Source organism: Entelurus aequoreus, linkage group LG17 (genome assembly GCF_033978785.1).
Source record: "Entelurus aequoreus isolate RoL-2023_Sb linkage group LG17, RoL_Eaeq_v1.1, whole genome shotgun sequence".
NCBI lineage: Eukaryota > Metazoa > Chordata > Actinopteri > Syngnathiformes > Syngnathidae > Entelurus > Entelurus aequoreus.
In genome coordinates, this window is record NC_084747.1 from 16,271,755 (window position 1) to 16,295,455 (window position 23,701).

Sequence of the window (23,701 nt, forward strand, 5' to 3'; positions counted from 1 at the left end):
ATTAATTGTATTTATTAAAGAGTAATTCAGCAATTTTTTTGTTAAAGTAACTAGTAACTATAATTGATTACTTTTTTTAAATGTACACTGATTACCTCCGCCCTGAGGTTTTGTTAGCGATACATTTTAATCTAACTTTCAGGGAAAATATTACATTTTAGGGCTGATCCAGATCATTTCTACAACATTACCACCTTATGTTCATGTTCCAAGTAGAGATGTCCAATAATATCGGACTGCCGATATTATCAGCCAATAAATGCTTTAAAATGTAATATCAGAAATTATCGGTATCGGTTTCAAAATTATCGATATCGGTTTCAAAAAGTAAAATGTATGACTTTTTAAAACGGCGCTGTGTACACAGACGTAGGGAGAAGTACAGAGCGCCAATAAACCTTAAAGCACTGCCGGCCCACTCACATAATATCTACGGCTTTTCACACACACAAGTGAATGCAAGGCATACTTGGTCAACAGCCATACAGGTCACACTGAGGGTGGCCGTATAAACAACTTTTACACTGTTACAAATATGCGCCACACTGTGAACCCACACCAAACAAGAATGACAAACACATTTCGAGAGAACATCCGCACCGTAACACAACATAAACACAACATAACAAATACCCAGAACCCCTTGCAGCACTAACTCTTCCGGGACGCTACAATATACACCCCCCGCTACCCCCTCCCCGCCCTCCCAACTCAACCCCCCCCCCCCCTCCCCCAACCCCGCCCACCTCAACCTCCTCATGCTCTCTCAGGGAGAGCATGTCCCAAATTCCAAGCTGCTGTTTTGAGGCATGTTAAAAAAAATAATGCACTTTGTGACTTCAATAATAAATATGGCAGTGCCATGTTGGCATTTTTTTCCATAACTTGAGTTGATTTATTTTGGAAAACCTTGTTACATTGTTTAATGCATCCAGCGGGGCATCACAACAAAATTAGGCATAATAATGTGTTAATTCCACGACTGTATGTATCGGTTGATATCGGAATCGGTAATTAAGAGTTGGACAATATCGGAATATCCGATATCGGCAAAAAAGCCATTATCGGACATCTCTAGTTACAAGCTTCAACTTTCGTGTGTGTGTGGGGGGCGGCGTGCGCATGTGCGTGCGCGCGCGCGTGTGTAAGCAAGCGGCCCTACTTTCACTTACAACAATAGTGGAGACAGTCAAGAGGCTTTATTCAGTTTATTTTTTTTCGGCATAGGTAATTGTTGCTGTTAGTTTGTCAGGTAGTTAGCTAGTTAGTTGGCAATCTAGCTAGTTATCTAGCAAAATAACTCAAAAAGTTATAGGAAGATTTACAAAATACGGTAAGGAACAACGGATTAGGTTTTGGGCTTGATTCAGATCTTTTTTTTTTACTGCTTTTAGGTACGTTTACGTTTGTGTGTGTGTGCCCAGCAGAGACAAAGAAACAACAAGAAAGAGTGTTTCTATCAATACGATGTAGATCCCTTAAAAAAGTGGGGGCCGGTTTTCATTAAAGTTTCAGGAAATGTCCAAAAGGAACAAGTCATTGCATTTTATGGCTGATCCGGATCATTACTATTAAGTTACCTTACGTTTGCATTACGAGCTTCAAGTTCTGTGTGTGTACATGCTAGGAGCCCCGCCTCCACCCATAGAGACAAGAAAAATGGAGACTGACAAGAGCCTTCAAAATTATTTAGTTCCGCTATCGATGACTCAAAAAGTTATGGGTGGAATTTCATCAAACTTTCATTAGCTATCCGAAATAAATAACAACTGTTTTGTCATGATCCGTGGCCCGGATCATATTTTGTTATTTTCTGTTAGTTTTGGACTCCCTTAGTTCCTGTTTGTGCACCTCTGGGTTTGTTTTAGTTTCCATGGGGATTAATTGGGTTCACCTGCCTCTGGTTTGTGGTCGGCACGCTCACCTGTTGTCGGCCACTAATCAGAGAGCTATTTATTCACCTTTCTCGCCACGCTCAGTCTGGCTTCATTGTTTGCTGTATGCAAAAGTCACGTACGTTGGTAGTTCTTGTTTCCTAGTCTATGATTCCTGTGCTAGTTGTTTACCTTAGCTTCCCGTGCGATCGGCACGTTTTCCTTTTGCTTGTTTTCTGTTTTAATAATCATGTCCCTACCTGCACGTCTTATCCGGCGTGGTCCGTCTGCATCCGGGGAGAACGAAGAAAGATGCGACCCCCCCACACGGGACATGTTAACATTTAAGGTCTAATCTGAATCACCGCCTGGATATAAGACTTTATTACTTCTGAGAAATAGGGCCTGGCACTTTTCCAGTTTATTAATGTTTGATTTCTTTTTATAATGTGCTGTGGGACAATAAAAAAAATTAGATGTGGGTGGCAAACGGCCCCCGGGCTGCACTCTGAACACCCCTATTGGACATCTTGCTAAATCAGAGGTGTCAAAGTCGTTTTCACTGAGGGCCACATCGCAGTTATATTTGGCCCCAGAGGGCCGCTTTCTAACAGTGAATACTATTATTACACAATTTTTTAATGCATTTTATTAGTAGATTTTTTTTAATTCGAATGTAAAAAAATTATGGTAAGTTGCAATAATTTCACTTCCAAATGTTGTGTATATTACTGTAAATGGAAAAACAGTACTGCTGTTTTTATGGTTTAAAAAAGGCAGCTCGGTTGACAGAATTTTCCTGTAGAATTTACATTTGTTTTTTTACTGTAAATAAAAGAAACTGCAATATTACAGTAAAATTTTGGCACCTGAGTTGCCAGTTTCTTTGTTTGCTTTTTATTGCAAATCAACAACTGTAGATTTTTTGGTGGATTACTGTAAATGCCAAAACGACACCACAGTTTATTACAGTAAAAAAAAGTACTGTTTTTTTCATTTAGAGAAAAATGCTGTAACAACCACAGTAAATTTCACAATTGTGTACCATAAAATCTATTGCTACTTTTACATTGCACAATTTGATGGATAACTTGCTTTGAAATTATTATTATTAGTATTTATTACTATTAAAAAAATGGTTTGAATGTTTGATAATTACATTTTTGCATAATTAGACAATATTTAAGTTAACATTGTTTGCGATTGCATGGAGTACATACATTTTTTTTCTCCCAAAATAGAAACAAATAATTACATTTAGTAAGAAAAGTTACAGTACTTTATTGATACATATTATTTCCAGGCTTTTGAGGGCCAAATAAAATGAAGTGGCGGGCCACATCTGGCCCCCGGGCCTTGAGTTTGACACCTGTGTGCTAAATGATCATCTCTATGCTATTTACAGCCTGTGGGGGGCTTATTTAGAAGCATGTTTCTTTAGTAAAGTCTGCTGGTTGTGGTTGATCACTGCACCACCTGGCCCCAATGTGAGAGGACCGAAAATCAAGTAAAGTGGAAAAAAAAACAACCAACTATTTCTAGACGCATTTTTTTCATATTCAAAATTGTTCCTTGCCCTCCACAAACATAAATCAGTTGTATGATCCTCCTAACCATCAAACGCCAACGCAAACAACACCTTTCGTCCTCGGTAAAGCTAATAATTCTCCATTTGCACTGCAAAAAGTCAGTGTTCAAAAACAAGAAAAAATAAATAAATTTAGGGGTATTTTACTTGAACTAAGCACAATTATCTGCCAATAAAACAAGAAAATTTGGCTTGTCAAGACTTTCCAAAACAAGTAAAATTTGCTAACTTCAATGAACCCAAAAATACCTTAAGATAAGTATATTCTCACTAATAACAAGTGCACTTTTCTTTGTAGAAAAAAAACGAGACCTTTTTGCTGAATATGTTGAAAAATATTCTTAAATGAAGTAAATTCTAGTGCCATTATCTTGACATAATGAAATGCGCTCGGCATTACATTTCTTGAAACCAGCAAACTTATACTAAAAACTAATTTGTTCTTAATGGAAAGGCAACAAGGCAACCGATTGTTACTCTCGGGGCCTCCTAGCCGCTCAGGCAAATCCTATTGTCTAAAAATGCATTTTTCCATCGATAACATGACATAATCGCGCCAAGTGCGTGCTCTTTCAGTCAATTAGTGTGCATATGTACAGCCACATGTTAAATGTTTAAATATTAACTGTCAGTTTACTGTACTGTGCCAACTGTACTACTATATGAGTACCTATTTTCTATTGTTTCATTGAAAATAAAACAGCAAAGTCCATTTGGCTGTCATCTGTTTTAATTATGAGACACAATTGTGTCAAAGTCATGATTTTTTTTTCATGCTTGAAATAAGAAATTATTACTTTGAAAAAGTAGTTTTATACTTGTGAGTGTTGATGACACAACTTTGCATCAGTTGATATTCTAGTTTCAAGCATGTTTTACTCAATATAGCTCATCAAATCTCAGCAACAAGCTATAATATCTTACTGAGATAATTTAGGACCAAAACACTTAAAACAAGTAAAACACTCTAACATAAAATCTGCTTAGTGAGAAGAATTATCTTATCAGACAGAAAATAAGCAAATATCACCCTTATTTTGAGATATTTCATCTTACTTAGATTTCACTTTTTGCAGTGTGAGTCCCGCAGCAACACGTGTGCAATGCAGTAGCAACACGTATGCTTTTCTCGCTGGCTCCCTTCTCAGGAGAGGTCCTACCAAGACGTGGAGAACCGGCGTCAGGTCCGCCAGCTGGCCTTTGTCAAGCAGGAGAAGAGGCAACTTGCTCACGAACTGGACGCCGTCTGCGCCAAAGACAAACATTTAAGGGAGAGGATCGGCGAGCTGGAGGCCATCCTTCACAAGGTGCACCTCGTTCATTCACTCTGCTTTTAATTTGCCAGAGTAAAATTGGTTCAAATAGACTTTGTTATCTGTATTTCTGACAGGAACCAGATAAAACACTGGCGGTTTATACACAGCTTATCGTTTACATTCTTCTGTTTTTCCTCTTCGTTGTGTTCTTGGGCATCCTTACTAAAGATGGCCGAGAGCTTTGCCAACTGTCAAGATTTTATCCAGGTGAAGGAGCAGGAGTTCTTCCGCCTAAAACTCAAACACATCCTGGACTTGAAGGTAGAGGTTGTAGCAACCCACTCTTGGTTTACAACTATTATTTTAAAGGGGACCTATTAAGCAAAACTAGGGCTGCAACTAACGATTAATTTGATAATCGATTAATATGTCGATTATTACTTCGATTAATCGATTAATACTCGGATAAAACCGAAAAACTACATTTCTATCCTTTCCAGTATTTTATTGAAAAAAACCAGCATACTGGCACCATACTTATTTTGATTATTGTTTCTCAGCTGTTTGTACATGTTGCAGTGTATAAATAAAGGTTTATTAAAAAAAAAAATTAAATTCCTCTGCGCATGCGCGTAGCATAGATCCAACGAATCGATGACTAAATTAATCGCCAACTATTTTTATAATCGATTTTAATTGATTTAATCGATTAGTTGTTGCAGCCCTAGGCAAAACCAGCCTTTTGTAGCTATTGGTAACTATTTTTGTGTATTTGGGATCTGCATAAGTCCCGACAATGTGAAATCAAACCATTTATAAAACAATCTTGCCTTCTTTCATAGATGTGCCAAAATTTGTCCCAAATGTGACCACGTTCGCAATTGTACCTGGTAGAAATTTACCCAAAGTGCTTTGCGCGAGTCCGCGCTGTAATCAATAAGCTCCTTCTTTTCCTCTGTCTTCTTGTTGTGAGGCAGAGTGGCTCGTACATGCACATGCATCCTCCGCTGTTGCCTTTTCTAATATAAAATAGCGTTTAGTTCTAACTTATATTTTTCAGTAGACTCGCTATAGAAGCACTAAAAACTAGGGATGTCCGATAATGGCTTTTTGCCGATATCCGATATTCCGATATTGTCCAACTCTTTAATTACCGATACCGATATCAACCAATACCGATATATACAGTTGTGGAATTAACACATTATTATGCCTAATTTGGACAACCAGGTATGGTGAAGATAAGGTCCTTTTTAAATAAATAAAAAAAGATAAATAAATTAAAAACATTTTCTTGAATAAAAAAGAAAGTAAAACAATATAAAAACAATTACATAGAAACTAGTAATTAATGAAAATGAGTAAAATTAACTATTAAAGGTTAGTACTATTAGTGGACCAGCAGCACACACAATCATGTGTGCTTACGGACTGTATCCCTTGCAGACTGTATTGATATATATTCATATATAATGTAGGAACCAGAATATTAATAACAGAAAGAAACAACCCTTTTGTGTGAATGAGTGTAAATAGGGGAGGGAGGTTTTTTGGGTTGGTGCACTAATTATAAGTGTATCTTGTGTTTTTTATGTTGATTTAATAAAAAAAAAAAAAAACCAAAAAACCATACCGATAATAAAAAAAACGATACCGATAATTTCCGATGTTACATTGTAAAGCATTTATCGGACGATAATATCGGCAGGCCGATATTATCAGACATCTCTACTAAAAACTACAACAAAGATGTCGGGGAGAAGACGCTGTCGAAGTGGAGGCATGTAAACAAGACCGCCCTCAAAACGGCGCACCATGAAGAGACGGTCAGAAAGCGACTTGAAAATGGTTGGTGAAACATAATCTATGCAACATTTTGACCAAATAATCACCATTACATGTTGTGTAGAACACAAGGAAGTGTTTAAAATGTAGTGAAAACATCATCATACGACCTCATTAAATGTTAAATAAAAAAAAGTGATTTAAAAAATTTTTTTTCAAACAATTGACATTTATTAACACACACAAAGTGTATTTTTCGGACCACAGAGTGCAGCGTATTATAAGGCGTACTGCCGATGAGCAGGTCTATTCAGGTTTATTTTCTTACAAAAGGCTCACAGGATTAAAAGGCGCAATGAATCATATTATGGATTTTTTTCTACATTTAAAACACTTTCTTGTGGTCTACATAACATGTAATGGTGGTTCTTTGGTCAACAATTTTCATTTTTGCGCTCCATCAAGCGGTGCGACTTCGTAGATTGCCAAAATCGTACTAAAACATTTTGACAGATTGTCGAGTGCCGCGTATAATGTTCCATATTCTCAATGAAATATCAAAGTTGTGGTGTTGCTTGTGTACAGGCCCTTGCTAGCGTCCTTTATTGAACAGGCGTCAACTTGCAGTCCGGACGTATCTCTTATATGTGACTGCCATCTACTGGTCACAATTATCACACCATGTACCAAATAAAATTGCTTTGAGGTCTGTAAGCGCAACCAGAACCCAGAATTAATATGTACATCAGGCAATTTTTTGAGGATTTTTTAAAGGCCTACTGAAATGAATTTGTTTTATTTAAACGGGGATAGCAGATCCATTCTATGTGTCATACTTGATCATTTCGCGATATTGCCATATTTTTGCTTAAAGGATTTAGTAGAGAACATCGACAATAAAGTTTTGGTCGCTGATAAAAAAGCCTTGCCTGTACCGGAAGTAGCGTGACGTCACAGGTTGAAAGGCTCCTCACATTTCCCCATTGTTTACACCAGCAGCGAGAGCGATTCGGACCGAGAAAGCGACGATTACCCCATTAATTTGAGCCAGGATGAAAGATTTGTGGATGAGGAACGTGAGAGTGAAGGACTAGAGTGCAGTGCAGGACGTATCTTTTTTCGCTCTGACCGTAACTTAGGTACAAGCTGGCTCATTGGATTCCACACTTTCTCCTTTTTCTATTGTGGATCACGGATTTGTATTTTAAACCACCTCGGATACTATATCCTCTTGAAAATGAGAGTCGAGAACGCGAAATGGACATTCACAGTGACTTTTATCTCCGCGACAATACATCGTGAAACTCTTTAGCTACGGAGCTAACGTGATAGCATCGGGCTTAAATGCAAATAGAAACAAAATAAATAAACCCCTGACTGGAAGGATAGACAGAAAAGCAACAATACTATTAAACCCTGGACATGTAACTACACGATTAATGCTTTCCAGCCTGGCGAAGCTTAACAATGCTGTTGCTAACGACGCCATTGAAGCTAACTTAGCTACGGGAACTCACGGAGCTAACGTGATAGCATCGGGCTTAAATGCAGATAGAAACAAAAGAAATAAACCCCTGACTGGAAGGATAGACAGAAAATCAACAATACTATTAAACCATGGACATGTAACTACACAGTTAATGCTTTCCAGCCTGGCGAAGGTTAACAATGCTGTTGCTAACGACGCCATTGAAGCTAACTTAGCTACGGGACCTCACAGAGCTATGATAAAAACATTAGCGCTCCACCTACGCCAGCCCTCATCTGCTCATCAACACCCGTGCTCACCTGCGTTCCAGCGATCGACGAAGCGACTTAAGGACTTCACCCGATCATAGATGCGGTCGGCGGCTAGCATCGGATAGCGCGTCTGCTATCCATCTCAAAGTCCTCCTGGTTGTGTTGCTGTAGTGCGCCGCTAATACACCGATCCCACCTACAGCTTTCTTCTTTGCAGTCTTCATTGTTCATTAAACAAATTGCAAAAGATTCACCAACACAGATGTCCAGAGTACTGTGGAATTTTACGATGAAATCAGAGCTTTTTGTATTGGATCCAATGTGGTCTGAATACTTCCGTTTCAACCATTGACGTCACGCGCAAACGTCATCATACATAGACGTTTTCAACCGGAAGTTTCGCGGGAAATTTAAAATTGCACTTTATAAGTTAACCCGGCCGTACTGGCATGTGTTGCAATGTTAAGATTTCATCATTGATATATAAACTATCAGACTGCGTGGTCGGTAGTAGTGGCTTTCAGTAGGCCTTTAAGTGCGCCTTATAGTCTGAAAAATACGCTACGGTTGAATACTAGTATCGATTTCCAGGTACCAGGAATTGGTACAATATCGGTTCAAATGTGAAAGGTACCCAACTCTATGTAGTATTTATATATGTAGCTAATTTTGCCATTTTATGCTTGAAAGTGCTTAATTTAAGCCAAAAATATATAGAATATGTACAAATTTGAAGCGCGATGTGGCCAGAGACGACTGTATTGTGTATATACTACTGCATTTCTGACATTTTTGTTGTGTGCGGCAAGATATGTCCTCATGTGAAATATGAGTCCCCACTTAATTAAAGTTTGGGAAACACTGTATTAGATTGTGCAGATACTTCCCCAGCGTCAGAATGGTAAATGTCCTTTTTTATTGCAACTTATTCATTAGCAGTCTAATTGGAATCCTCCTCAACTCCCAGTCAAAGTCATGAAGACCCTTAAGGCGAGACACATGAAGTCAATACACTGCGGGTTCACATGGAGAGCAACAGGCGGTTACACCCAATTCTGATAGATTTAATCTACAGCCCACGGACGTCTTCAATGCCCGCCGAGTTTAAATCCAAAAAGCAATTATAAATAGGCAGAGGTCTGATAGCTGCCATTTTGCTAACAAAAGTAAGTCAAGTCATTTGCCATTAATTGCACATCAACATAAAAACATGCACAGCATTTACTTATATGACCATATCCCAAAAACCTTCCCTAGTCATGGTGCAGAAAAAATTTCAACCAGCACAAAAATTCAACAAACATGGCCACACAACCTGCTCATTCATTAAACTTTGTGGATATTATAAAAAATAACTTAAATCAGCGTAAAACAAATCAAAAGTACACCCATTTAAATCCATTCCAAGGGATGATGGGGAAAATGCTAATCACTCTCCACGCTTATCCATGTTTGGCGCATTTTAGCTGCTTCATATTGCTGGTTGATTAAAAAACTTTAAGTTTGTCGTCACGGAAGTAAACAAGGTAGGGGTCGAATTTTCATATATACTCGGAATACCCATGTGAAGGTTTCCCTCTTGGGTGGGTTCTCCTGGCCGACAGATCTTCGGGAGCCCGGTAGATAGTTTGAATACAGTCTTTTATTTGCATGCACACCCGCAGCGATTGCTTTCCAGCAATATATGTTTTCGTTTCAGTCCCGCGTCTCTCCCTGGCTCCAACTCCAACTCCCCTGTCTCATTCCGGCTGCTGCTAATAAAGGCGGCAGGTGATTAGATAACAAGGCCCACTTGGGCCATCTACTCACCTGTCGCTGTCTTCGAGGCCGGTCTTTGCACACCCCGTTCCGCGGCAGGCCACGCCCCCCTCCACAAACCAATTATAATAATTATTAATTATATATCCATTATATTATTATAATAATAAATAAATAAATAAATATGTATATATATATATATATATATATATATATATATATATATATATATATATATATATATATATATATATATATATATATATATATATATATACAGTGTTTCCCATAAACTGCCAAGATACCTGTGGCGGTGGGGGCGTGGCTATGGGCGTGGTCACCATGACATCATCGAGTAATTTGCATAATTTACTACAATAATATGATTTTCTCTAAAAAGGCTCAAAAAATGTATACTTACTAATTAATAACAGTTTTGTTTTAAACGTCCATCCATCCATCCATTTTACAATATAATTACAACATTTTATGTACATATTTATAAACAGATTTGAACAATAAGTTATTCACTGAAATATATTTACTAATTGTGGTTCTTACAAAAAATATATCTTATAAAATATAAAAGCTAAAATGTCTCTTAAAGCTCTGCCCCTTTAATTAGTGCATACTAAATAATTTAACTTTAGCCTACTACTACAACCATATTATTTACCAGCAACATAAAGTGAAACAGAGGCAGAGGTGTCCTGCCACAGTCAGTAACAAATAAACAGAAAACGGTAGTGGTCAAATACAAATAAGGCAACAAGAGAAGTATCCTACACTTGTCTTTTGTAAAGTAAATCTGAACAGCCTATATGGGCATCTACATCAACTATATAATTTGCCTGAGAAGCTGGACAGGCCAAAAAAAAAATAATAATAATAATTATATTTGTGGCGGACGTAATTCTTTCGTGGCGGGCCGCCACAAATAAATGAATGTGTGGGAAACACTGTATATATATTACTTTGCATGCAGTCGGCTTTCAGCCCCCGGCCAAATTTTTTCAAACCCAGTCAAAAAGTGTGGACACCCCTGATTTAGGTGCTTTCTGCTCTTATGTCATGGAATGATCCATCCTGGCCCTCAGTCACAGGGTACTGTAAAATAAACACCATGGGTAAATAATGTCGCTCCCCTATATCGAGGAATATTGTGTGTGTTATCCGCAGGAGTTCCAAGGTCCAAACGTAACTCCACCTGGACTGGACTCGCCGACCTTGACTGCACTCGGTGATCTTCATCCCTCCACCCAGGACGCCTGCAACGCCCAGATCAAGGTAACAATATGTATCGCTCTTATATCTGCGCGCTCATCAGTGTTTATTTTGGCCGACTCAGCACATCTGCTCGGCCTTTACCGCACCGTACATTCCTGCAGGACGCCTAGGTCACCTGGGTAATACGTTGACGTTGTCTCTCCTTTCTCCTTCTGCAAGGAGCGGCGGGAGAGCCTCGCCCTGGGCCGGCTAGGAGCGCTCTCACAGAACCTGGGAGGAGGACCACCCACAGACAACGGCGCCGCCCCCGGGAGGAGGTCCCCGCCGGCGAGAACGCACAGACCCGCATTGTACGTTTGGCCTCCGCTTCACATACACTAGGAGGATTAGCTTTGTTCTCAGGCTGTTTGGAAGGGAAAAAAACATGTGATGCTACAAAGTAGAAGAGAGAGGAAGTCATTGTATGAAAGGAGGAGGTGTATGGCTGCCACATAAGATTAGACGGACTTTAGAGCGAAATACAGTAAAAATAATAATCCATTCCAGGATGCTGGTCGAACGGTTTCTCCCGTAAGAAATAATGGAAATAGTTATTGAGGTCAAACCTTTGAATTTACATTCAATGATTCTGGTAACGTGAACATAATGAGTAGGGAGGGGGATGTCTTTTTCACTTCCTAGAGTATTCATCATACATTTTATTGTGTAGTTTGGAATGTTATAAAAGGCTTCAACAAGTTACATTACTCACACAGAACAATGGTGGATATGAAAAAAACGAACCTATTTATTATTAACAATCTGGAATGGACTTATACTGTCTTTAAAGGGCTCATATTATGATTGTTTTCTACATTTAAAACTAGAGATGTCCCATAATATCGGGCTGCCGTTATAATCGGCCGATAAATGCTTTAAAATGTAATATCGGAAATTATCGGTATCGGTTTCAAAAAGTAAAATTCATGACTTATTAAAACGTTGCTGTACGGAGTGGTACACGGACGTAGGGAGAAGTACAGAGCGCCAATAAACCTTTCAGGCACTGCCTTTGCGTGCCGGCCAAATCACTTAATACCTACGGCTTTTCACACACACAAGTGAATGCATCCATACTTGGTCAACAGCCATACAGGTCACACTGAGGGTGACTGTATAAACAACTTTAACAGTGTTACAAATATGCGCCACACTGTGAACCCACACCAAACAAGAATGACAGACACATTTCGGGAGAACATCCGCACCGTAACACAACATAAACACGACACAACAAATACCCAGAACCCCTTGCAGCACTAACTCTTCCGAGACGCTACAATATACACCCCCCGCTACTCCCAATCCCGCCCACCTCAACCTCCTCATGCTCTCTCAGGGAGCGCATGTCCCAAATTCCAAGCTGCTTTTTTGAGGCATTTTTTAAAAAAAAAGCACTTTGTGACTTCAATAATAAATATGGCAGTGCCATGTTGGCATTTTTTTCCATAACTTGAGTTGATTTATTTTGGAAAACCTTGTTATATTGTTTAATGCATCCAGCGGGGCATCACAACAAAATTAGGCATAATAATGTGTTAATTCCACAACTGTATATATCGGTATCGGTTGATATCGAAATCGGTATTCAAGAGTTGGACAATATCGGAATATCGGATATCGGCAAAAAAAGCCATTATCGGACATCTCTATTTAAAATACTTCTTGTGGTCTGCACAACATGTAACAGGAATTCTTAGGTCAAAAACTTCCATATTATGTTTTACAGATCGTTTTTAAGTCCCTTTCTGACCGTCTCTTCAGGATGGGCGGCCTTGTTTACGTGCCTCCACTTCGAGAGCGTCTGCTTCCTGTCAGCCTTGTTGTAGTTTTTAGTGCTTCCATACGGAGTCTACTGACAGATATAAGTCAGAACTGTACACTACTTTGTATTAGAAATGGCTACAGCGGAGGATGCATGTGCTTGTATGAGCCAGTCTGCCCCACAACAAGAGGATAGAGAAAAAAGAAGGAACAATGACTTTTAGGGTAAAACGCCATGCCTCCGTGGTTTGATTTCACATTTTCGGGACTCAAATATACAAAAACAGATACCAACGGGTAAAAAAAGTTGGTTTTGCATAATAGGTTCTCCAATGGTCACAATAATTCAGTTAAGCTCATGATGCAGTAAGTTTAATGATGCGGACACGTTTGTTACTGGATACTTTCTTCTGCCTGGGAGACTAACTTTGGAGGGGGGCGTGGTCGGCGCGCCTCCTGCGGGAATTGAGTGTGTATGGCCCGGCTTCGAAGCCCAGCTGGCAGGTGAGTAGATTGCCCAGCCGGGGCTGGTTGTCCAATCACCTGCCAGCTGGGCTTCGAAGCCGGGCCATACACACTCCCTTGCCGCAGGAGGCGTGGCCTACTCACCTGCCAGCTGGGCTTCGAAGCCGGGCCATACACACTCCCTTCCCGCAGGAGGCGTGGCCTACTCGCCTGCCAGCTGGGCTTCGAAGCCGGGCCATACACACTCCCTTCCCGCAGGAGGCGTGGCCTACTCACCTGCCAGCTGGGCTTCGAAGCCGGGCCATACACACTCCCTTCCCGCAGGAGGCGCGCCGACCACGCCCCCCCCCCCCACACTAACTATTTGATACTTGTTTATATTGACAAATGTAGTGTTTAAGACTGCAATATTGTTCAATTAGGGACAATTATTAATGTCAAGCTTGCACGTTATTGTGTAGCTACTCGTTCTTATTAGCCAATAGCCTAGCATGTTTACCTTTTGTGAATGACCTGACTAAAATACAAGAACGTGTGTGCTTATAGGAGGTCATTTAGAGGTTAACTGGCTGTCCAGTTTTGCACAAGTAATCGCGCTGCAGGACTGCTTGTAATGGAGAGTTCAGATGCAAAACGATATAATCCAAAACTACTCTGACCTATATTAATATCAGACCAGGACACCCCTACTAAAAAGTGTAAAAAGTTAACCACTGTCAATATCAAAATATAAAAACTTGGTGGTTTGCATGGTAAATACTGTATGTGCCAAGCCACTATCTAACTTAACTTTAAAAACAAAAGACCCCACAGTGTTTATTTAAGGTTTTCAGTAGAGATGTCCGATAATGGCTTTTTTGCCGATATCCGATATTCCGATATTGTCCAACTCTTGATTACCGATTCCGATATCAACCGATACCGATACATACAGTCGTGGAATTAACACATTATTATGCCTAATTTTGTTGTGATGCCCCGCTGGATGCATTAAACAATGTAACAAGGTTTTCCAAAATAAATCACCTCAAGTTATGGAAAAAAATGCCAACATGGCACTGCCATATTTATTATTGAAGTCACAAAGTGCATTATTTTTTTTAACATGCCTCAAAACAGCAGCTTGGAATTTGGGACATGCTCTCCCTAAGAGAGCATGAAGAGGTTGAGGTGGGCGGGGGTTGGGGGGGTAGGGGCGGGGTTGAGGTGTGCGGGGCTGGGGGGGGGGGTAGCGGGGGGTAGCGGGGGGTGTATACACTACCGTTCAAAAGTTTGGGGTCACATTGAAATGTCCTTATTTTTGAAGGAAAAGCACTGTACTTTTCAATGAAGATAACTTTAAACTAGTCTTAACTTTAAAGAAATACACTCTATACATTGCTAATGTGGTAAATGACTATTCTAGCTGCAAATGTCTGGTTTTTGGTGCAATATCTACATAGGTGTATAGAGGCCCATTTCCAGCAACTATCACTCCAGTGTTCTAATGGTACAATGTGTGTGCTCATAGGCTCAGAAGGCTAATTGATGATTAGAAAACCCTTGTGCAATCATGTTCACACATCTGAAAACAGTTTAGCTCGTTACAAGCTACAAAACTGACCTTCCTTTGAGCAGATTGAGTTTCTGGAGCATCACATTTGTGGGGTCAATTAAACGCTCAAAATGGCCAGAAAAAGAGAACTTTCATCTGAAACTCAGCAGTCTATTCTTGTTCTTAGAAATGAAGGATATTCCACAAAATTGTTTGGGTGACCCCAAACTTTTGAACGGTAGTGTATTTTAGCGTCCCGGAAGAGTTAGTGCTGCAAGGGGCTCTGGGTATTTGTTCTGTTGTGTTTATGTTGTGTTACGGTGCGGATGTTCTCCCGAAATGTGTTTGTCATTCTTTTTTGGTGTGGGTTCACAGTGTGGCGCATATTTGTAACAGTGTTAAAGTTGTTTATACGATCACCCTCAGTGTGACCTGTATGGCTGTTGACCAAGTATGCATTGCATTCACTCGTGTGTGTGATAAGCCGTAGATATTATGTGATTGGGCCGGCACGCAAAGGCAGTGCCGATATTACATTTTAAAGCATTTATCGGCCGATAATATCGGCAGTCTGATAGTATCGGACATCTCTAGTTTTCAGACTTTTGAGAGTCGGGGGGGACATCACTACCCACCTTTACAAACGTGAAAAGAAGTTCACCACTGTTAATAGTAAAAGGTAACAACAATAAAGCCGTCTACCTTAACTTTTCACAAGTGATAACATAAGTTGCTAATTTCTTGAGCACAATCTTACACAAACAGCTCCTTTATTTTCCTAAGCGCAACTAAAAGGGTAAAGATAAAGCCCCAAGGCCGGTCACCAACTGCTGACGTCAGGGTATATGGCGGCTCATAGTGGCCACTTAGGCCACATATAGGGAGTCATTTCTTCTGTGTGACATTGGCCTTGTGCAACTTATTTCTTATTGTTCTCACTCATCGTGTTTTATTGTTTTGCAGCATCGAGGAGGTCAAGGCCTACAAAGCAGCTCACAGAGAAAAAACGTACCGCGGGTAAAAGCAACCTTTTCTCAGCCTTAAATCGGCGCCGCCATGTTCAACTTGTGACTGTCTGTGCGTACAGCGAGCCTCATTTCCCTAAGAAGATGGCCGAGCTTGACACAATGAGAGACAGTGAGTGCTAAATCCTTTTTTTAATGCAATCAATCATTTGTCCTGGCATCGATAACTTCCTAGAAAAAGTCTCTGCTGATTAATATAAAACCTGAATATAAGAATCATTCTTATTTCATTACACAACCAAAAAGGGAGAAAAAAAAGATAGCCTATTAACTTGCACATTCTGACTCCCGAGGTCACATGCGGTCAGCTCTGGCGAGCGCAACGAAGAACACGTTCTCCCCCCCGCGGCGGCTGTTATCGGGCCGCAGGTCACCTGTGCACGCTCTTCTGACCTCTGACCCTGCGCACAGCTGACCGACACAACAACAGCAGTCCTGAAGATGGCTCAGTAAGTGTTAAATGTGTACATAATAAGTTATGGACTTTGGCACTTTAATGCAAGGAATATCATAACATAAACACTTTACTTCAGCAAGTGGCTAACATGGTCATGAATGCATGAAATGTGATAGTGGCGCTGTGCTATTTTGAAAAATATATACACTACCATTCAAAAGTTTGGGGTCACATTGACATGTCCTTATTTTTGAAGGAAAAGCACTGTACTTTTCAATGAAGATAACTTTCAACTAGTCTTAACTTTAAAGAAATACACTCTATACATTGCTAATGTGGTAAATGACTATTCTAGCTGCAAATGTCTGGTTTTTGGTGCAATATCTACATAGGTGTATAGAGGCCCATTTCCAGCAACTATCACTCCAGTGTTCTAATGGTACAATGTGTTTGCTCATTGGCTCAGAAGGCTAATTGATGATTAGAAAACCCTTGTGCAATCATGTTCACACATCTGAAAACAGTTTAGCTCGTTACAGAAGCTACAAAACTGACCTTCCTTTGAGCAGATTGAGTTTCTGGAGCGTCACATTTGTGGGGTCAATTAAACGCTCAAAATGGCCAGAAAAAGAGAACTTTCATCTGAAACTCGACAGTCTATTCTTGTTCTTAGAAATGAAGGCTATTCCACAAAATTGTTTGGGTGACCCCAAACTTTTGAACGGTAGTGTACGTTACTCAAAGATCCCGTATGTGCGAGGAGTGCTATGCTGCTCTTTGCAATAAACTGCAAAAATGCTGGCCAAAGATCCTCTACATCACAGGGGCGCTCTGCTCTTTTTTAGAAATCTACTGCAAAAATGCCAATCAAAGATCCCGTAAATCAGGCACTCATAACCTTTTTGACCTCAGGGCTCAACTTTTTTGCTCCAGAGAGCCCACTCAAATATTGACCCTGATTTAGTGATCTTACTCTTGATTTGAATCATACTCAAGAATGATATCTAACCTACTTACAGTTTAACAGGATAAGCCTTGTCAAATGATATGAAAGCATGTCTTAATCACAAAGATTATTATCAAGGCTCAGGTTAGGCTGATTACAAAAATAAATACTATTCGAATATACTGCGAAAGAGGGGACTCATTAAAACGGATGAAAAATAAATATACATACAATTAAATGGTGCTAAAATAAATAAAAAATCTAACTAAATTAATATATATGTTTCTTAAATGAAGTGAAATTAAAGTGCAAAAAATTGTTGTGCTTAATTAAGACATTTCTCGATGACTTTAGCTCCAGACTCCTTCTGTTTGTTTGAGATTGTCATTACTGCCACAAGTGGTGAAAAAGTGTATTACAACCGAGTGCTGCTGCGGCCCATAAAGTTAAAGTTAAGGTACTCATGATTGTCACACACACACTAGGTGTGGCGAAATTATTCTCTGCATTTGACCCATCACCCCTGCTCACCCCCTGGGAGGTGAGGGGAGCAGGGAGCAGCAGTGGTGGCCGCACCCGGGAATCATTTTTGGTGATTTATCCCCCAATTCCAACCCTTAATACAGCTTACAGTTGAGAAACAGATATTTTTTGGCGGCCCAACACTGCTCTAGATGAGAACGAATTTAAAATGGTAAATGGTCTGTATTTATACAGTGCTTTACTATACCTGAAACCATACCCAAAGCGCTTCACATAATACATCACATTCACAATGATGGCGAATGTATTCAGTCTTGTATGGCATTGCTTGACTGTCTGACTGACATTAAAGCATGGATGAGTGCTAACTTCCTCAACCTTAAAGAGAGCAAGACCGAGATAATCATCTTCGGCGATACATCTCCAGTCTCGTTTGTCAGTGCTCTAGGTCCTCTGGGTGTAAACATCCGGTCCTCCATGAGAAATCTCGGTGTGATCTTTGATAGTGCCTTCAAATTCACCAAACCGGTCAGCTCAGTGGTTAGTACCAGCTTTTACCATCTCAGAACCCTAGCAAAGACCAAGGCCTATCTCTCCCAGAGCGACCTGGAGACTGCTATCCACGCCTTCATCACACACCGGCTAGACAACAATAACTCACTGTACGCTGGCATTGATCAGGCATCACTCCGCCGTTTGCAGCTTGTGCAAAACGCGGCTGCCCGTCTCTTCACCAGTACCAAAAAACGCGAGCACATCACCCCAGTGCTGGCCTCACTCCACTGGCTCCCTGTCCGTCACCGCATTGATTTTAAATTACTTTTAATTGTTTTTAAATCCCTAAATGGTCTGGCCCCACAATACTTGACCGAGCTGCTGCATCACCATACCTCGTCTAGAGCCTTGAGGTCAGCTGACCAAATGCTTTTGGCGGTCCCCAGATCCAGGCTAAAGACCAGAGGGGACAGAGCCTTTTCCGTTGCCGCCCCTAAGCTCTGGAACAGCCTTCCCCTCCACATTAGGTCAGCCCGGAGCCTGGGGGTCTTCAAAACCCTCCTTAAGACCTACCTCTTCTCGTTGGCCTTTGACCCGAGCTGAGTCCGCCCATTAGGCCACCATTTGTAGTCCCCCGCCCCCACCCCACCCCTTCGCTTTAGTTGTATTTTTCAATTTGTCGCACTTTTATTATTATTATTTTTTTATTCTGCAAATTTTTTAAACTTTTTATTCGACCCCTTTTACCGTATTGCATTTGCACTATCTTGTTTAGCACACTCATTGTTTATGTTCTTTGTTTGTTTTTTTTGTTTTGCTTAGTTTTTTGTTTTTTTTGTTTTTTGTTTGCTCCATGCTTTTTTTAACCTGTAAAGCACTTTGGTTCAATCTAAAAAGTTGTTGAAAATGTGCTATATAAATAAAGTTGACTTGACTTGACTTGACTATTACTTCCACCAGGCGGTTATGCAGTGTTTCCCATAAACTGCCAAGATACCTGTGGCGGTGGGGGCGTGGCTATGGGCGTGGTCACCATGACATCATCGAGTAATTTGCATAATTTACTACAATGATACGATTTTCTCTAAAAAGGCTAAAAAATGTATACTTACTAATTAATAATAACAGTTTTGTTTTAAACGGACATCCATCCATCCATAATTACAGCACTTTATGTACATATTTATATACAGATTTGAACAATAAGTTATTCACTGAAATATATTTATTAATTGTGGTTCTTACAAAAAATATATCTTATAAAATATAAAAGCTAAAATGTCTCATAAAGCTCTGCCCCTTTAATTAGTGCATACTAAATCATTTAACTTTAGCCTACTACTACAACCATATTATTTACCAGCAACATAAAGTGAAACAGAGGCAGAGGTGTCCTGCCACAGTCAGTAACAAATAAACAGAAAACAGTAGTAGTGGTAGATAGACACAGAGCTTCATCAAACATCTGATCCACTGAACAAAGAGCTCCAAAATTCTTGAACTTTAGACTGCTATCAGTTTTACTCCCTACACTTAACCATGTGTTTCCTACTGCCTGCAGACTTTGCACCCTTTGTTATATACACATGTTGTGTTTCTAATATAAATACATTTAATAAAGTCAAATACACATAAGGCAACAAGAGAAGTATCCTACACTTCTCTTTTGTAAAGTAAATCTGAACAGCCGATATGGGCATCTACATCAACTATATGATTTGCCTGAAAAGCTGGAGAGGACAAAAAAAAACAAAAAAAAACATTTATTATTTTTTAAAATTTATTTTATTTTATTTTATTTTTTTGTGGCGGACGTAATTCTTTCGTGGCGGGCCGCCACAAATAAATGAATGTGTGGGAAACACTGGGTTATGTAATCATTGCCGTTGGTTTTTCTGTCACTGAGCTAGTTAGCTACCGTAATTTCTGTATTATAAGTCACAACTTTTTTTCCCCACGCTTTAAACCCTGTGGCTTATACGATGATGCGGCTGTTTTATGGATTTTTTCCGGGTTCACAAGCTTCTCATTTACTCACATCAGACCAATACATGTTGGAGGAGGAGGAGAATGAAGATTGTGCTCAATGACTTTCGAGTAGGCTACTGTATGTTGTCTTACAGGCACTGTCTTTTGTTAAATTTGTGAATAAACACGCACCTGTGTATATATTTCATGTTTTAATTTGTGTGTGCATGTACTAAATAAAATGCGCAACAAAAAAAAAAGTGGGTGTGGCTTGCATTTAGGTGCGCTTTACTGTGCGGTAATTAGGGTAGTTATGGGCGGATATTCACGAAACTTTCAGGAAATGTCAGAAATGGGATATGGAATAGTTGATTAAAGGCCTACTGAAATGAATTTTTTTTATTTAAACGGGGATAGCAGATCCATTCTATGTGTCATACTTGATCATTTCGCGATATTGCCATATTTTTGCTGAAAGGATTTAGTATAGAACAATGACGATAAAGTTCACAACTTTTGGTCTCTGATAAAAAAAAAGCCTTGCCTGTACCGGAAGTAGCGTGACGTAGTCGGTTGTTCGCTTCCTCATATTTTCCTATTGTTTTCAACGCAGCTAGAGCGATTCGGACTGAGAAAGCGACAATTACCCCATTAATTTGAGCGAGGATGAAAGATTCGTGGATGAGGAACGTTAGAGTGACGGACTAGAATGCAGTGCAAACATATCTTTTTTTCGCTCTGACCGTAACTTAGGTACAAGCTGGCTCATTGGATTCCACACACTCTCCTTTTTCTATTGTGGATCACGGATTTGTATTTTAAACCACCTCGGATACTATATCCTCTTGAAAATGAGAGTCAAGAACGCGAAATGGACATTCACAGTGACTTTTATCTCCACGACAATACATCGGTGAAGCACTTTAGCTACGAGCTAGCGTGATAGCATCATGCTTAACTGCATATAGAAACAAAATAAATAAACCCCTGACTGGAAGGATAGATAGAAAATCAACAATACTATTAAACCATGGACATGTAAATACACGGTTAATGCTTTCCAGGCTGGCGAAGGTTAACAATGCTGTTGCTAACGACGCCATTGAAGCTAACTTAGCAACCGGACCTCACAGAGCTATGCTAAAAACATTAGCTCTCCACCTACGCCAGCCCTCATTTGCTCATCAACACCCGTGCTCACCTGCGTTCCAGCGATCGACGGTGCGACGAAGGACTTCATCCGATCACAGATGCGGTCGGCGAGACGGAGGAAGTTAAGGTGAGTTCGGCGGCTAACACGTCTGCTATCCATCTCTGTCTTCCTGGTTGTGTTGCTGTAGTCCGCTGCTAATACACTGATCCCACCTACAACTTTTTTCTTTGCAGTCTCCATTGTTCATTAAACAAATTGCAAAAGATTCACCAACACAGATGTCCAGAATACTGTGGAATTATGAAATGAAAACAGAGCTTTTTGTATAGGATTCTACGGGATACCAATACTTCCGTTTAACTGACTACGTCACGTGCATACGTCATCATACCAAGACGTTTCAGCCGGATATTTCCCAGGAAATTTAAAATTGCACTTTATAAGTTAACCCGGCCGTATTGGCATGTGTTGCAATGTTAAGATTTCATCATTGATGTATAAACTATCAGACTGCGTGGTCGGTAGTAGTGGCTTTCTGTAGGCCTTTAAATTTGGGGACTGATCAGGATAGATTTTTTTACTATCGGGAGTTAAGCCCTGCTTTTCTAATTTGCGCGGTTTGTATATTTAATGTCTTGCCGAAAGCAAGCTGCTAACAATGTGGTCAAGTATCACGACCGCCTCCTAAAGAAATATCATCATGTAAATAAGGAACCATTACATTTCAGTAGGGTCAATAGGATTTGTTGTTATTCATGAGGTACTCCAATCGTTGGACTAAAGTTTTCTTTCAACAGATGTTTCATGTTTTAGTCTGCTATTCCTTGGCCCTGTGCGGTCCTCCTGCTCCTCGGCAAGCGTAGGGGGGGAATTGAGACATGTTTGTGCACATGTCTGGGTCTACCACAACCAGAAACTCATCACACAAGTGGGGAAATCAAAACATCTCAGCTTGCAGCAGTAATTACACTGCCGTCTATATTTACGATTATTTTGTTGTTCTAGCACGAATCAACGAGTGGAAGACATTTAAGTGTCTGCTAAGTAGGTGCTAAGATCTTACAATGCTTAATATTATTGTTGCATCGTATTGTTTTACACAACTTTGTTCCCCAGAAGGCCCCATATAGATAAAATTAAACAACTTCAATATTCTTCACTTTTTAAACAAGCTACAAACAAATGTAATGAAGTTTGAGGATGAATAACTATAGTTATACATGCAAGGATCAATGTGAAATGCATATAAATGATGACAAAAATGGCCAAACAAACAAATAGCATCACTTTTATCTTTACTGGTGACTTGTTGGTGGAGCATGAGCAGAGAAGGAAGACGGTAGGGCCACGCGGACGCCATTTACCGTACTGTAGTAGTTAATGATAGGATTGTCAAAAAAAAAGTTTTCAGATTAATCGTGATTCTTATTTGTAGCAATTCTTTATTTATTTTAAATATGTACACTACCGTTCAAAAGTTTGGGGTCACCCTAACAATTTTGTGGAATAGCCTTCATTTCTAAGAACAAGAATAGACTGTCGCGTTTCAGATGAAAGTTCTCTTTTTCTGGCCATTTTGAGCGTTTAATTGACCCCACAAATGTGATGCTCCAGAAACTCAATCTGCTCAAAGGAAGGTCAGTTTTGTAGCTTCTGTAACGAGCTAAACTGTTTTCAGATGTGTGAACATGATTGCACAAGGGTTTTCTAATCATCAATTAGCCTTCTGAGCCAATGAGCAAACACATTGTACCATTAGAACACTGGAGTGATAGTTGCTGGAAATGGGCCTCTATACACCTATGTAGATATTGCACCAAAAAGCAGACATTTGCAGCTAGAATAGTCATTTACCACATTAGCAATGTATAGAGTGTACTTCTTTAAAGTTAAGACTAGTTTAAAGTTATCTTCATTGAAAAATAAGGACATTTTAATGTGACCCCAAACTTTTGAACGGTAGTGTATTTAAAAAAAAAAAAAGATCTAGTCTATCCTGTCCAGCTATTCAGGCAAATCATATTGTTGCTGTAGATGCCCATATCAGCTGTACTGATTTACTTTAGAAAAGGTAAGTGTTGGATAGTTCTCTAGTTGCCTTATTTGTATTTGACTTTATGAAATGTTTGGTAAGCATTTTCTGAAATTAAACCAGTTTTCAATATAGAAATTGATCTGAGGTGTTTATCCATTTTATGGAGGAC

General features: G+C 39.8%; 1 protein-coding gene across 1 annotated transcript in view; it reads left to right on the forward strand.

Moving 5' to 3' along the window:
• The window catches only part of LOC133632573 (coiled-coil domain-containing protein 158-like), a 41,964-nt gene extending 25,154 nt beyond the window's left edge, over nucleotides 1–16,810 (forward strand). Inside the window, exons 12-18 of the mRNA XM_062025056.1 lie at nucleotides 4,611–4,769; nucleotides 4,947–5,039; nucleotides 11,181–11,288; nucleotides 11,448–11,578; nucleotides 15,994–16,047; nucleotides 16,118–16,167; nucleotides 16,349–16,810. Coding sequence (XP_061881040.1) covers nucleotides 4,611–4,769; nucleotides 4,947–5,039; nucleotides 11,181–11,288; nucleotides 11,448–11,578; nucleotides 15,994–16,047; nucleotides 16,118–16,167; nucleotides 16,349–16,470 — 717 coding nt within the window. The 3' untranslated portion in view covers nucleotides 16,471–16,810. The remainder of the gene's footprint in view (nucleotides 1–4,610; nucleotides 4,770–4,946; nucleotides 5,040–11,180; nucleotides 11,289–11,447; nucleotides 11,579–15,993; nucleotides 16,048–16,117; nucleotides 16,168–16,348) is intronic.
• The last annotated feature ends 6,891 nt before the right edge of the window (nucleotides 16,811–23,701 follow it).